General features: G+C 42.2%; 1 protein-coding gene across 3 annotated transcripts in view; it reads left to right on the top strand.

Annotated features, from left to right (window-relative positions):
* PRKCQ (protein kinase C theta) overlaps positions 1-12,830 on the top strand; it is a 61,187-nt gene extending 48,357 nt beyond the window's left edge. For all 3 annotated transcript variants that reach the window (XM_080577371.1, XM_080577370.1, XM_080577369.1), the window contains exons 16-20: positions 2,253-2,315; positions 5,871-6,009; positions 9,200-9,388; positions 9,856-9,984; positions 10,822-12,830. In XM_080577371.1, the coding sequence (XP_080433497.1) occupies positions 2,253-2,315; positions 5,871-6,009; positions 9,200-9,388; positions 9,856-9,984; positions 10,822-10,977 (676 nt within the window). In that variant the 3' untranslated portion in view covers positions 10,978-12,830. The remainder of the gene's footprint in view (positions 1-2,252; positions 2,316-5,870; positions 6,010-9,199; positions 9,389-9,855; positions 9,985-10,821) is intronic.
* Positions 12,831-14,163: the final 1,333 nt, after the last annotated feature.

The following is a 14,163-nucleotide window of genomic DNA, read 5'->3' as shown; positions in this document are numbered from 1 at the left end:
GCTGGAGACACCAGGGCTCTTAGTTTTATTCCCAGCTCTGCCACTGCCCTGTGAGGGTAACCTTGGGCACATCCCTTGACCTCTCTGTCTCTTATCCCTGTCTTCAAAATGCTCTCAGCTGGATTTTAGTCTGGAAACAGAACCACTTCCAATCCCAGTTCTCTCCAAAACGAACAAAACAGATGCACAGGTCATCACCCCAGCTCACTGGCTGACTTGGAGCAAGTCACTTCCTCTCCCTGTCATCTTTCCCCTCCTACAGAAGGCTTTTTAGAGCACTTCCACGCAGTTCATTGCAGTCAGATGTGAACTCGTTTTGCATTCTTGGTCAACCAGGGAAGCTATTTCTGTCTGGAAGCATTACAGATGCTGCTACACCCTCGTCAGCATTACATCTGTTGGCAGTCTCATCCTTTAGCTTACAAATAAGGGGCCTCCTTCCAGCATGTGAACTGGCTCCCATAGCTTGTGCTAACCTCAGAATATTCCCCCAAACACTTGCTCACAGCCAAGAGCTGGGCTGGATGGAAGCTGTGCCTTAGGCTGCTTTGCTTGCTGGATCAGTCCCTTTCACCGGGGGGCTCTTCACCTGAAATCTTACCTCTGAAAGTGCCTTGAGTGTCTACAAACAGCCTTGAGCATGCCTGAGATCTTATTTAGATGGCTCATGGATGAGGTTCATACTAAAGCAACCTACAGGTGCCTGCTTTGAATTACAGCAACCCTGGGGTCGCTCTACAATTGTGCTCATTTAATTCTTGCTCAGCCCAGCACCGGAGGCCCCAGAAATGACATCGTGCACCCAACCTCCACCCTGGCTTTGCCATCATCAAAGAAATCCCACAGATGCATTTTCAGCCATCTCAACCTCTTGTTCTTTATAACACCACTTCAAATGAAGTTCACAGTCCAGTGATCAGAGGCAAAACGCTTGTTTGTTAGAAGTAATAGAATATGCTCGGTTTTCCTTTTAAGGTTTGAGTCAAAAAAAAAAAAAAAAAGCTCATCAAAACTGCAAAAGGTAAATTCAAATCAAAAATTAATACACCAAAGGAGAATTAAAAATGTATTTAGCTCTGTTTAAAGTAAATAGAAGAATTCAAATACATGAAAGGTGTTTTTAATCCTTCTGCGAACAAAAGGTATTTGAAAAGTCAACACTGAAACCACTATAAGAATTAATTTTTATTTAATAATTTAAAAAAAAATAATCATTTAAATCAGTGTTTAATTTGCTGGGTGTTTTCTTTTCCAAAAGCATGTGAATGTTCAGAATTAAGCCCTCAGGCCAATGCACTGAAGACTGGTGAAGCAAAGGATACAAATACCTGGAGGATATGACCTGCGGTTAGGTTCCCTTCTGGGCAGAGCACTTTCATCGTGCAGTGATGCTTCAGCTTTATGCTGCCTCTTTGCAGCAGGACGTGTTTTTGTCCTTTAGGCAGAAACGTGTTAAGAACAAAGTTCTAAAACTCTAAAAGACTCCACAGGAAGGCCACTGAGCTGCTAGCTTGTCCACATCTTGGGTAAAATTTCAAAAGCAAGTCATTGATGTGGGCAGTGAGGAGATCTGTGTGACAAGCTGAGGAGCTTGTTGTCCCCAAGCCCAGATGTCCTCCTGCCTGTCCCCATGCTGGCACCACTCAGCTCTTTGTGCAGCAGCCACTGAACACAGCTATTTCCAGTTGCCTGTTTGAGTTCTGAAGCATTAGCTGTAAGTCTGATGCAGTCTGGTGCATTGCTGTAAGTAAGTGATTTACATGAAATATGTAAATAAGGGAGAGGCAGACACCACCCGCTCTTCCTTCCTTGCTACAGGAACCATCTCTTGAGGCAAGGCAGGGTACACAATTGGAGCTGGGTAATGGTTTTTTTGTTTGTTTCATTTATGACCTTGAGACATCCTTAGGTACTTAAGGGCATGTACTCAGAAACTGTTACACATCAAAAAATGTCAGCTAGCCATGTTTTGTTGTCTCCTAGACTAGTGGGCTTCAAATCCCTGACATTTCCCAGAGTGGTTTCAGTGCTGGATGGAGGGCTAGCTACATGGAGTGCTTTTGGGAATTCCGCATTGTCCATCGGTTACCTGTAAAATCCAGTTACTCCAAGCCTTCTGGAGACACTCCAAGCTTTCTGGGGACTTAATGAAATTTTGGTTCCTGTGAAGGCAAAGTTTCCATCTTTTGGGGGTCTAGCTGAAAGCAGCTGCTGGAAAGCAACCATTCTAACTCGTTCTTTCTGTCACTCAGGTTCTATGCTGCTGAAATCATATGTGGGCTGCAGTTCCTTCATTCAAAGGGCATAATATACAGGTAATTTTACTCCTCAGTGTCCGATACGTTAAACCTTTCTTCTTTCCCTGCAAGCACTAATTGTGACTGAGAGACTGTCCCTTGGATGCACTTATTGTCATCAAACATCTATGCAGATTCACTTTTGACAATGGCCTGCTGTTTTCTTTTGAAGAGAGAGCTCAGAAAATGGCAGTTTTGAGCCCTTCTTAGGAATTCAGTCCTATTTCAGTTAACATTAAAGCAAACTCTTTGATGCATTTACACCAAGTCTTTCATTTAGCACTCAGCATAAGCACACAGTTTAAGCTTTCCACGGATGAAGACACATAAGGTCAAGCTAGCCATGAGAAACGTGGTATATCTGCTGTGCTGCTTACGCTGGAACAGTGATGAAAAGGTCAGCTCAAGTAACAGCAATGGGGAGACAGCAATGTACCTTAATTTGGGAGTTATTAACAGGTTTGTTCTACACAGCCCCATGGGATCCATCTTATCATCATGACTCTGAGCTAGCCACCCAAGCCTTTCTTGGAGTAAGTGGAGTAAACAGAGAAAAATCCATTTTTTCAGGTGTCAGTTCATCAAACCTGTGTTAGACTGTCCATGAGAAGTGAGCTTTCTATCAGTGGGCTCTGTAGAGAGCAGATGGATCCTAGGTCAGGCACTAAAGGCAGCTGCACTCAGACAGAAGAATCTTCTCCCAGACTTCCAAAACTGGGAGGAACTTAGTCCATGATTCACCAGCCTGCCAAATCCTGCAGAGAAAAAAATCTTCTACTGTAAAATTGCCCATTCCAGTTTCTTCTTTACTTCCCTAAGAGCTTGGAAGTTATGCATGAATGTTTTGATCTAATAGACAAAGGTTGTGCTTGAGACCTATATGAAAGGGCAAGGGACAAGATGGAAGCAAGAGGGGCTGCAGAAATCAGGAAATGGTCTGTTTTCCGATGGCTGAAAGGAGAAACTGAATTTCTGGGGAACACTCGTCTAACTCATCTTCTTGGCAACCATTAGTTACTACACTGCAGCATTTTGTGAAAGAGGGAATTAAATAGCTTGTCACAAACACATGAGAACACAAGTTCACTAAAGCAATGTTTGCTGAAACCAAAATGAGCTTATTTCAATGTTTGTCACATAGTGTGAACACTAGAAAAATGCTGAAAGTGAATGGCTTGTTTACAATTCACTCTCCCATTAAACTCAAGCTTTGATTCATATAAACTCTCATTATTCATTATTAGTACTCATGTGAGAGCTGTTTATTGACCAGTGAGGGTGACTGCATAAACATGAGATCAATATCAATAACATTAAGCCAGGATGATCTCTGGGGTCTCAGCATTTTGTGAAGTGCCCAAACCACTTAGCCGTGTCTGTTGTTCTTACTTAGACTTCTTAGAAAAGTTGATTAAAAATATCTGCAGGATGTTTTGAATTCGTGACAGGACTGTTAAAGATGACTTTTTTCTTATAACTCACATTTTTATTTGAAACTGGTATACCGATACTGTGCCAGGTTTTGGGGCCCGTTTTCCCATGAAACAAAAGATCATGAGAGACTGTGCTGGGAAGTGGGGGCAAAATGGGACAGCTAGACATGGCGGTACAAAGAAATAGCTTATTCCCAGGAGTCAGTGTGGCTTTGCTTTGGATATCAGGCTTTGATAGGAAATATTTGACCAGTCCTACTCCTTTTTCCTTTTTTTTTTTTTTTTTTTCCTGAAGGCAATGACCACAAGGTCACTTGAGAACTCACAACCATCAGTATCTCAGTCAGAGCTAACTAAGCATTTAGAAAAGTGAATAGAAATCATTTTTGAAACTACATCACTTGTGATGTAGTAAGAATAACGAATCCAGCTGTTCTGTCTCATGCACCCACGTCTGGAAATGTTGGCTTAAATTTTAATGAATGAGCCGAGACAATTTTGGCAGAAAATCCAATCCCTTGAGCCAATGAGTTTGAGACTCATCAAAATAATGAAAGCGAACTGTAGGTGATGGGTTTTTTGTTTCGCTTCAAACTACCAGATGAATAAAAGCAGTGCTGGCAGCCAGAGATTGATCTCAATGGTGTAACTAGAATAAGTCATTCCAGCTGGAAATTGTGACAACATGAGTGTCTGCCACTTGGAAAGCAAATGTCTTGGTTGTCTCTATATTTCTTTTTGATTGATGACTCCTACTTTTTCTTTGGCTGTATTCTAGCAGCAACGAACTATTGCCCGATGACAACAGTTTTGTAGACACTACAAAGGAACTTTGCAGAGGGAGGAAGAAGAGACATATCTTCCCCACAACTGTAGGTGACTGAGGAAAATTGTGCATTAGAAGTGACCTTCTTGAAAAAGTCAAATGGACAAGGTCATTTCTGAGAAAAAAAAAATATGTATTTGTAAAACTGTTGTCACCAGGAGCGTGGCTATATAGCAGCCCCATGGTAAGGACTCTTGCCTGAGATGTGGAAAATGTGTATAGGCTGTGAATCAGCAGATGTTGGAAAAGACCAGTTGTCACCTCAGCAGTGCACAAATCCGGTTGTTTTATCTGTGTGCACTGGGAGTTTTGAGAGGGAGCAGTGATTGAGAGCATGGTTCAGGCAGTACAGGAGCATGGGTGCTCCAAGAGCAGGTATGCAAATTCTACCTACATCCCAGGTGAGGTGGAGCATCACTGATCCAAACATCTCCCTGAATCATTGTTACAATGAAAATCAAAATGTTTAGGTAAGATGCAAAAATCTAACACAGAAGCTATGCCAGCCTTCTGTTCTTTATGCCTTTTTCTTTATTTCTTTACGTTATTTTCTATCCTTTCAGAAGTTATTCCCACATGGGGGGACCTCTTTGTTCTCTGTCAATGACCATGATTCATCAGCTCACTCGCTTTTATTTCTTCTTTTTTTTTTTTTTAATATTCGATTATTATTTTTTTCTCTCTTTCTGGGATCTTTGCTTCCCACAGCAGCTCTCAGAGCCTGAAACCTCTGATAGCACCTTGGCAGCTACGTGTGAAGGGCTTGTAAATCTCTGGGGCTCAGATAGTACAGCGCGTGAGTGAAAAGTTGGTAGATGTTCTGCTGATGTCCAGCATTGTTCTTACCCTCTGCAAGCCATGGAAGGCTCGCAGGTCCTTTCCTCATCCAGCATTTGTAAAGCCTACACTGGAAGGGAAATATGGGAGTAGCTTCAGAGACAGTACTGAAGCTCCCAGGAAAGGGGGGAGTGAGAATTAGCCAGTCCCTTCTTGCTCCCCTTCTCCCGGCAGTGTTAGAGCAGAAGTATTAACCTGGACAAAGGATTTTTAGCTTCACTATTCTGCATCCTCCAAGGAGAGATGCAAATATCTTGGATAAAGTTAGATAAAGCAAACGAGTCAGTGCTCATACAGGAGGAATGAGGAAGATGAATTTTGAACTTCTAGAGAGAGCAGCTCATCCTCTAGCCCTCAGCCTTCTTTTGTAATTGGAACATGTAGGCAATTAGTGAATTAATGAGTCTATTTTGCTAAAATCAATTGCATGGCTCTGTAACACTTTAAAAGAAGGGATTCCTTTCTCTTCCTCCACAGAGACTTGAAGCTAGACAACGTCCTCTTGGACAATGAGGGGCACATCAAAATTGCTGACTTCGGGATGTGTAAGGAGAACATGTTTGGAGATGCGAAGACAAGTACTTTCTGTGGGACTCCTGACTATATCGCTCCGGAGGTAGGTGCCAGATCTGGGGACGTCAGCAAGCTGCCGTGGGACAGAGAACTCATCTTCAGACATGGCTGTTGGTCAGTGCTGGTGGTGCATGCAAAAAGCAATAACCTGCTTGTGAATGGTTTCAGGCTAGGAACCAGATTTCAGCTTGACTTCACAAGCTGCCTCCAGGTGAAGGAGACCCTAAAACTATAGGTGATGTGGCTGTGTCAGGGCCAGGCCATGCTAGAGTTAATGAGGGCAAGGCAGAGCTCACACCTCGAGTTAAGGGCCTGCTCTGCCCTCTTTACTCAAGATATTTGTGCTACATGTGAGGTACTGCCCGCTGAGGCTGGGGCTTGCTTGGAGACAGTCTACAAGGTCCGTGCATGGTAGACATATCAACAGGTGCTCTTCTTCTTCCCCAGCTGACACACTTGGTGGAGAAAAGCTGAAGCTGGCCTTCATGTGTCCCTGCAGTAAAGCTGGATGGTCACAGACACCACACTTCAGTTTTCCCACAGCAAGATCCCCTGCCCTTCCCCTTATTTTTTCATGTTTCCCACACAGAAGCTTGTTCTCATTTTCTTTTTCTAGCAAATGTAGATTTTTCGGTCTAGGTCCATCCAGAAAAGAACAAACTCCCTTAACCTGTTGAGTTCAAACAAAGACAGCTCTCACTGTGGAGAGACTTTGACTAATTAGATGGCAAACTGAGGCCAAAGAAGACATTCTTCATCCTGGAGGAAAACTAAGAGTCATCCATGCATCATGTTCGACATCACTCTGAAATCCATTTATTTGCCTTTCAAGCTCCCATTTCATGATTTCATGATGGATATCAGTACTTTCCAAATGGCTTTTAAAGCTCGTGTTTTTTTCCCCTTCTCTATAATTCATTGATCATTTAGCATGCACCAAAGGCCTCGATTCTGGTCTAAGTTACACCACTGCTGACACAGGGGCAGGTCTCTTCAGTAATTGGATTTGTATTGCCTGAGAACAGGTGTAAGTGTGCTCTTCCATCAAGCTGCAATTGTCTTTTATTCCATTTCAAAATGCTTTTATTAAATTAAAAAAAAAAAAAGAAAGAAAAAAAAAACCTTTATTTTTTCTGATCCTAAAAGAGAGCTGAGTGATAATCCATTATCTGTGATTTTACTTCATAGGAGAGAGTCGAAAATAGCTCAGAGGTTTTATTTCTGTGCTATCATTTATTTTAGAGTTTCAACAAGTGCATATAAAATGTTTTACCTCCAAATTGAAAGAACTGCTAGAGTTTATGGATCACCTCTCCTGCCAGAGGCTGAAGCCATGGACTTCTTGTCAGTATTTCAATGTGGCTGCTAGCACTGTAATTTGTTGCAGGCACAGCACCTTGGCTACAGCTGTGCAAATACGGGGATTTGGGGTCAGCAGGCAAGCAATTTTTTATCTCAAAAAATATTTGACCAAAAAAAAAGAGTTAAATTAAATTTCTAGAGTTCATTTTGTTTAGAGAACACAAAGCTAATAACTTTTTTCCTTGACTAACATAAATCATTTAATTTAGTTTTCCAGATACTTTAAACTTTGAAAAGTAAGGCCTTATAAAAGAAATGTGTCTTTTCAGGAGGAAAGGTTTGGATGATTTTGTTTATTAGCAGCCCAGAAGAAATGTATTAGGGAGACTTGCTGCTTCCCTTTTTTCACTCTGGATGAAACATATTGTTTATATTGCCTCAAGTTCAAATAGTTTTTTTTTTGTTCTGCTTTATTTTGTCATCATTTTTTCTCTTTTGGAATTTTGGAGACAGATGTGTTAACCATGAACACTTTACATCAGGCTGGGTTTAGACTTCTGATATTAAGGTCCTGCTTTTCTAGATGCCGCAGGTACATCAAAGGGGGATACTTCTCACATTAGGTGAGAAAATTCATCTAAAAAAGAAGCATCAGATGGCACCTTATAGCATTGTAGGAGGGCTAGCTTTGCCAGAAGCCGAGTCATCCCTTCCTACCTTAGATATGTAAGTCAGATAAATCACCATTTTTCCTCCATTGACTGTAGAAAGACTCTGGATAACTAGCTTAATAATAAGACAAATAACTTTTAGGAAATAAGATGAATCCAGACCCAAGTGGCAAACTCTGTCCTAAAGCATTTACAAGCAGTGAAGACAAGGTATGAAATCACTTTAAAATGACTCAGACAAGTCTACAATACCTCAGAGCCAGGAGTAAAGATTCTCTAAATCACAATTTTTCAGCTATCAGCAATTTAATATACACTAGTCTAGATAATTGTTTTCACTGGTGTTATGCCATGTTCGTGTTTTGCTGTTGATACCTACACTGTAATTGTAGTATAGTGGATGGCAATGCAGCCGGGCTGTGGGTGCAAAAGCAAAGATCATGGCTTAAAAATACCTATTACCCTTTAGTTCTTTTAATTTATACTTTAATTTTAGTACCTTTAATTCCAGCTCTAAAACTGCAGTGAGGATCCTAGACATCATAGTCTTCATATGTATTGTAGACATCTTCAATGTAATTATCTATATATGAGCAAGTTGTCAAGGTTCCTTAGTAACTAAAGGAGATGAACGGGGGTAGATATTTAGCTGGATGTCTAAAATTTGCATAGTTTCTTATTTCCAAACCGTATATCTAAAAAGAATTTTGCTCAACCAGAGGGAAGTTTGAAAGTTTGGTGGTATCTGGCCAGTTTTGCAGGGGAAGAAAATTCCAGATCTGGTCTTTAGGGAGGTCATTACCCCAACCAACCTGTCCTGGTCACTGCACACTGGATGTAACCTTCATTTTATAGCTGTCACAGAAAAGCACAACCCAATGGACTGACTGAAGGCAAACTCTCATTGCTCTACCTGTAACTCAGTTCTGACATTTAATTTCTGTCTTTTTTTCCCATCCCACTGGCCTAAATAAAATGTACCTAAAGTTCCATCTCCCTGCTTAGCACATAGTTTATTCTTCATCAAACTGACAATTGCATGGTATGCTGTTTGAAATTCCTTTTGCTGAAATTGAAACCTCTTGGAAAACCTCTACTGGCAGATGCTCTGGCTCAGGGTTCAGGTAGGGGAGAACATCTCTGCTATCACATTCAGTGCAAAGCAGCTTTTGAAGGATCAGGGCCTGGCCACCTTTCTGAAGTCGAAATACTGATGACAGACATTTTGTGTCTGTCTTTTTCACTCCTCTCTTTGGGCAGATATTGCTGGGGCAGAAGTACAACACTTCTGTTGACTGGTGGTCCTTTGGTGTCCTTCTGTATGAGATGCTTATTGGCCAATCTCCTTTCCACGGCCAAGATGAAGAGGAGCTTTTCCAGTCTATCCGTATGGATAACCCATTCTACCCTCGCTGGCTTGACAAGGATGCGAAGGACATTTTGGTGAAGGTAAGAATTACCATACATCAAATAAAAGTCTTTTTGACAGAAATGTCATCTTTGGCTCGTGTATCTCCACCTGTTGTTCAGAGAAGCAGCTTTAGTATGATATGGGCAGTGAGAGTCACTTTCTCTTTCATGTTTGGGCACTTCAAAGCTCATCCAGACAAAAGCTTTCAAGTGCAATACAGAGATTTCAGCTATGTAGTTGCATGCTTGCACACTCAGACACTTATGTTGTTATCACTGCATCAAATCTGTACTCTCTCTCTTGAGAAGATGAAATATGGCCAGATCTTGGCCATTGTTTTTGGCATGTTAGTCTAAGAATCCCAATCAGGAATTTAGTAAGGTAGAAGAGTCTTCACACTCTCACCAACGTTGCTTGAGTTTGAGATCCTATCTGGTAGAACTGTCCCAATGAATACACTGTTATTGATAAAGAGTAAAGTATTTATTTTTCTTCAAAATTTTAGCTTTTTGTGAGAGAACCTGAGAGGAGACTGGGAGCAAAAGGGAACATCCGCCAGCATGCCTTTTTCCGGGAAATAAACTGGGAGGCTTTAGAAGAAAGAAGAATTGAACCTCCTTTCAAACCAAGAGTGGTAAGGATGTATCTTTTTTCATTTCCACCCATCTCATGCCATTCTTTCCTGAATCATTCCCTTCCCAAATATTTATACCCTCCAGCACATGCATGCAATAAACCAAACCCAGAACCCACAGTAATACTTTAAACCACTTTATTTAAGGATCCAAACTCTTCAGACATGGGTCTTTAATGTCACATACCTCAAATTCCTAGCATCTTAAAGGTGGATATGTGTTGACTTTATACTTAAACTAGGAGTTTAAGGCACCAAGATAAGGCTTTCAAAATGCCCTCAAACTTTCAGGGCCATCTTCTAGAGTTGTTCTGCACATCCAGCAGATGCAGGTGGTCAGCTAAGTCAGGATGGAATCAGTCCTATTAATAACAATAATAAAATTAACTTGACAAGTGCAATTCCATTTTGCAGTCCTTCACAAGCATTCTTTACCTGATGTGACCAATCTGCCGTTTTACAATGTTGTAACATCCCTTCAAGGCAGAATTAACAGGTCACAGCCTCAGTGCCTCCTGCATAAGATGTATTCCCATCACTACTTCAACAGGACAGTAATAAGCAAGTGATTAGCATTGGTTGATGAATATTGAGAGTTCAGACAGACAGCAGTTCACTGCAGCTTAACAAGTTACTGTGCATCGTTGGGGCTGCAGTAGCCAACTATTGTGGAAAAAGACTGAGAGCAAACACTCTGTGGTTTCCGTGGCTGAGCCAAGCTTGCTTCCAGCTAGTTGAGCTGAGCCCATAGGAAACAGCCTGATATGGCTCATACTATTATAATGAAGACCTGAATATTAGTGGTTTGACACTCTTTTCTTTTTCCTTTTCTTGAAGAAATCGCCAAGTGACTGTAGCAACTTCGACAAGGAATTTCTAAATGAAAAGCCTAGACTATCCTGTGCTGACAGAGCACTGATTAACAGCATGGACCAAAATATGTTCCGCAACTTTTCTTTCGTGAACCCTAAAATGGAAAAAATATTTTCCTGAGATCTGTCTTACTGAAGAAATTCTCTGTAATGGTTTGAGTAACACTTTGTCAGCTGAAGACTGGGCATGGTTATTTTAACCAAGAACCCACCAGAAAAACACGTCAGTGAAAATTCATACCATGCCTGGAGGCTTTCAGCTCATTCCAGTCTGTAGCAGATGCCAGCCACGCTTCACTAATAATGAAGTCTCTTCATGGTATCTTTTGGTCTCTATTCTCTCTTTTCCGAACGTTCTTGAAGTTGAGAACATCTGAAAATGAAGTGCCAAAATCTGTTCGTCTTTACTTGTACCTACAGCCAATGGGTTTCTCTATAAGAAAAAACAAGCATATTTGTTCTTCTAGTGTTGTCAGTGCCCATTTCTGCAATTCTCACTTAGGCCCACCTCCTTCTGAAGGATGAGTGGTGAACTCGGGGCCTGAGGGCATCTGGGAAGACTTCAGGTTGAGTGTCTTTGCAACCTCCATTTGTACATGTGCAGAATTGTGTCTGTGCTGAGTTTTGAAGAAGCAAATTAACTCCCCTCACACTTTAAAAATAACCCTCGCAGGTATTGGGATTTAATGCTGTGCCATAAGGTCTACTGAGACAAATAAACTTTGTAGGTGCACATTCCAGCACTCATATGTCTCAACCAAAGGCCATGAAACTAAGGGCTCAACCATGAAGGAAGATCACAACAATAGCAAGTGTCAAGATCCATACAGAAACCCAGAGGTTTTATCTTAGTACTTGAGCAGAAAAGATGGGAAGCTGCAGTACAGAAGAAAGCATTGAAAACCCCTTTTCTAAAGCTTTAACTGTCCTCAAACTCACCAGATTCAGAGCAAAATCTGCACTGGTTTTTCTGGAGTTTTACTCTAAATGTGCATCAGAAATATGGAAAAGTTTTCCTCAAACCATTCTTTAAGTATCATAAAATTGGCCTTTCAATCACAGCATTGGCATATCTTCCTGGAATGCTAATAACCAGTCCTTGTAAAGGTTGATATGCTTCCTATAGCTCTAAATGGTGTCCCGACTCCTTGAAGACATGATGGGCATTGCAGACATGATGGGCACACCGCAGGAGAGCACACCAGGAGAGGGTGGCCCTCTCCCTCACCCCATGATATTTTGCTGCAGATTCTACCTCTTTGCAGTCTGTGGATACGTTGGTGGGTTAAAAATAATCTCATCTGTGATCCGTTCATGACAGAATCCTTTTAAATAAAAATGCACTGTTTTCAGAGGTTGGAGAAATACAGAACCTCCCAACTACTGCTTGCCACGGAGACATTAGAAAAATACTGGGTCAAAATTAAATCAAAGCCCCAAATGAGGATTCTGTAATATATATGTAATAACTGCTTAAGGAATTAAGCAGTCATCCCAACTGGTGTTAGGCTGCAACTGAGGCATGTAAATTTGGAGCTTCGTTGCAAGAACTCCTCCAGCCCATTAAGAAGAGACGTTCTAGAAGGTGAGTCATCCCAAATTCGGATTATTTTTGGAGGTGCCCTTCTGGATCCACTGGAATGGGCACTTAACATGGACCTCCCAACAGGACGAATGCAGCCTTGCGGGCTGTGCAGCCACTGTGGGATATCGTTGGCAGCAACTGCAGGCACTGAATCCTGCAGGACCAACAGCAGAAGTGCCTAAAGTCAACGAGAAAAGCAAATTGCCTTGGAAAAGGATTCATCCTGGTGACTTTTGTAAAATCCTTGCTCGTGCTGTATGGAGTAATGGAGTTGTGTACACACAGTTTGTGCAGCTGGTCATCATGTTTAATTTGAATGGTAAACATGGATTTCTAAAACGCCAGTGCAGTTTGTACAGTTTAATAAAATGTTGTGTACAATTGGAAAATGTAGAAGTGATTAAATGGGGACAAAAAATGAGGATGCTTGGAAAAGCTGTTAAAAAGGCTCTGTGCTTTCTGGGAGATGTTCCCCAGGGGAATTTCAACCCATAAATACACGGGATCATCAAGCATTTGGAGAACTGTAACTACTCTGTGGCTGCAGGAGCAATTAAAAAGCCAGATGCTACCTGCATTTTCCACTGATGCCACAAAATACACTGTAGGATCAAACTGTCCCTGGATATGACCGTGTTTATTTCTACAAGTGCGTGGAGCTCGTAGTTCACATCAACAACAGGTCAGTATCTAAAGCAAGGATCTGGTGCTGTGAAAGGTGCCCAAGAAGAGAGTAAAATGACCCTTTTCACTGTCAGCAGGGGATACAGCTGGTAACTGGGGCTGCAGAACCGGATGTGAGGAGATGGGCAGTGTTAGAGAGCAATTAGGCCACCTTCCTTCAACACCCAAATGACGATGGATCAGCCAGCTCCTGGGAGAGCTTGAATGTCTACGTGCTATGGAGCCTGGATGGCAAAACCAGAGGTTGCATGTCAATGCATTTGAAGATAGTTGAGCAGCATCCCTCTTTAAACTCCTTTTGGGGATATTTTCTTGCAACGGCGTGGTGGTTCATGTTTGACACCAGTGCAGGGACAGCCTAGGAACACAGCTGAGGGAGCGAAGGTGCTGAATCACCTCTCATGCTTGCATAAGTGAAGTTCAGCAGGGTTTAACACCTCTCTGACCACAGACAGGGCTCTCTGCACTCCAGCTGTGGTCCTGTCCATCAAAAGCAGACAAACACGAGTGATTTGCAAGCAAGTCTATGTTTGGTTAACTGCTAGGGCAGATACATTGTTAGGCTTACTGCAGGGCTTTTGACACAAACCACAAGAAGTGGCTGCTTCTCTCTGCAGAGCATCTTTGGTTTAAAAAAACAAAGGAGACCCAGAGAGGATGGGGGGAGGGAGGCAGGAGGGCTGGGTACAAGCCACCGCGTGTGCCGTACGTCTCACCGGGGCCACAGCCTGAGAACCCTCCCAGCTGTGCCTGTGGTGTGCGCGGGGTGACGTGGCGAGCAGCGAGCGTTTTCCTGTGGTGAGAGCGATGGAGAGATAGGAGTTGACAAGGGCTGAAAGCCAAACACTTGCACGGAAATGAGCAGGAGCCCAGGCACTCACAGAACCGTTCCTTTCCCTTGGCTAAACCTGGCACATCCACAGCTGTCTTCTCTATTTTTTTTTTCCTTTCTCTTCCTCCAAATAACGATCTTGGCATAGTGGATGGGGCTTGCTAGGTTCGGTTATTCATCTGCTAAAACCCCAGCCCTGTTCTGGA

The sequence above is a fragment of the Anser brachyrhynchus genome (genome assembly GCF_964034855.1).
Source record: "Anser brachyrhynchus genome assembly, chromosome: 1".
NCBI classification, from domain to species: Eukaryota; Metazoa; Chordata; class Aves; order Anseriformes; family Anatidae; genus Anser; species Anser brachyrhynchus.
This window is presented reverse-complemented; position numbering and strand designations above follow the sequence as displayed.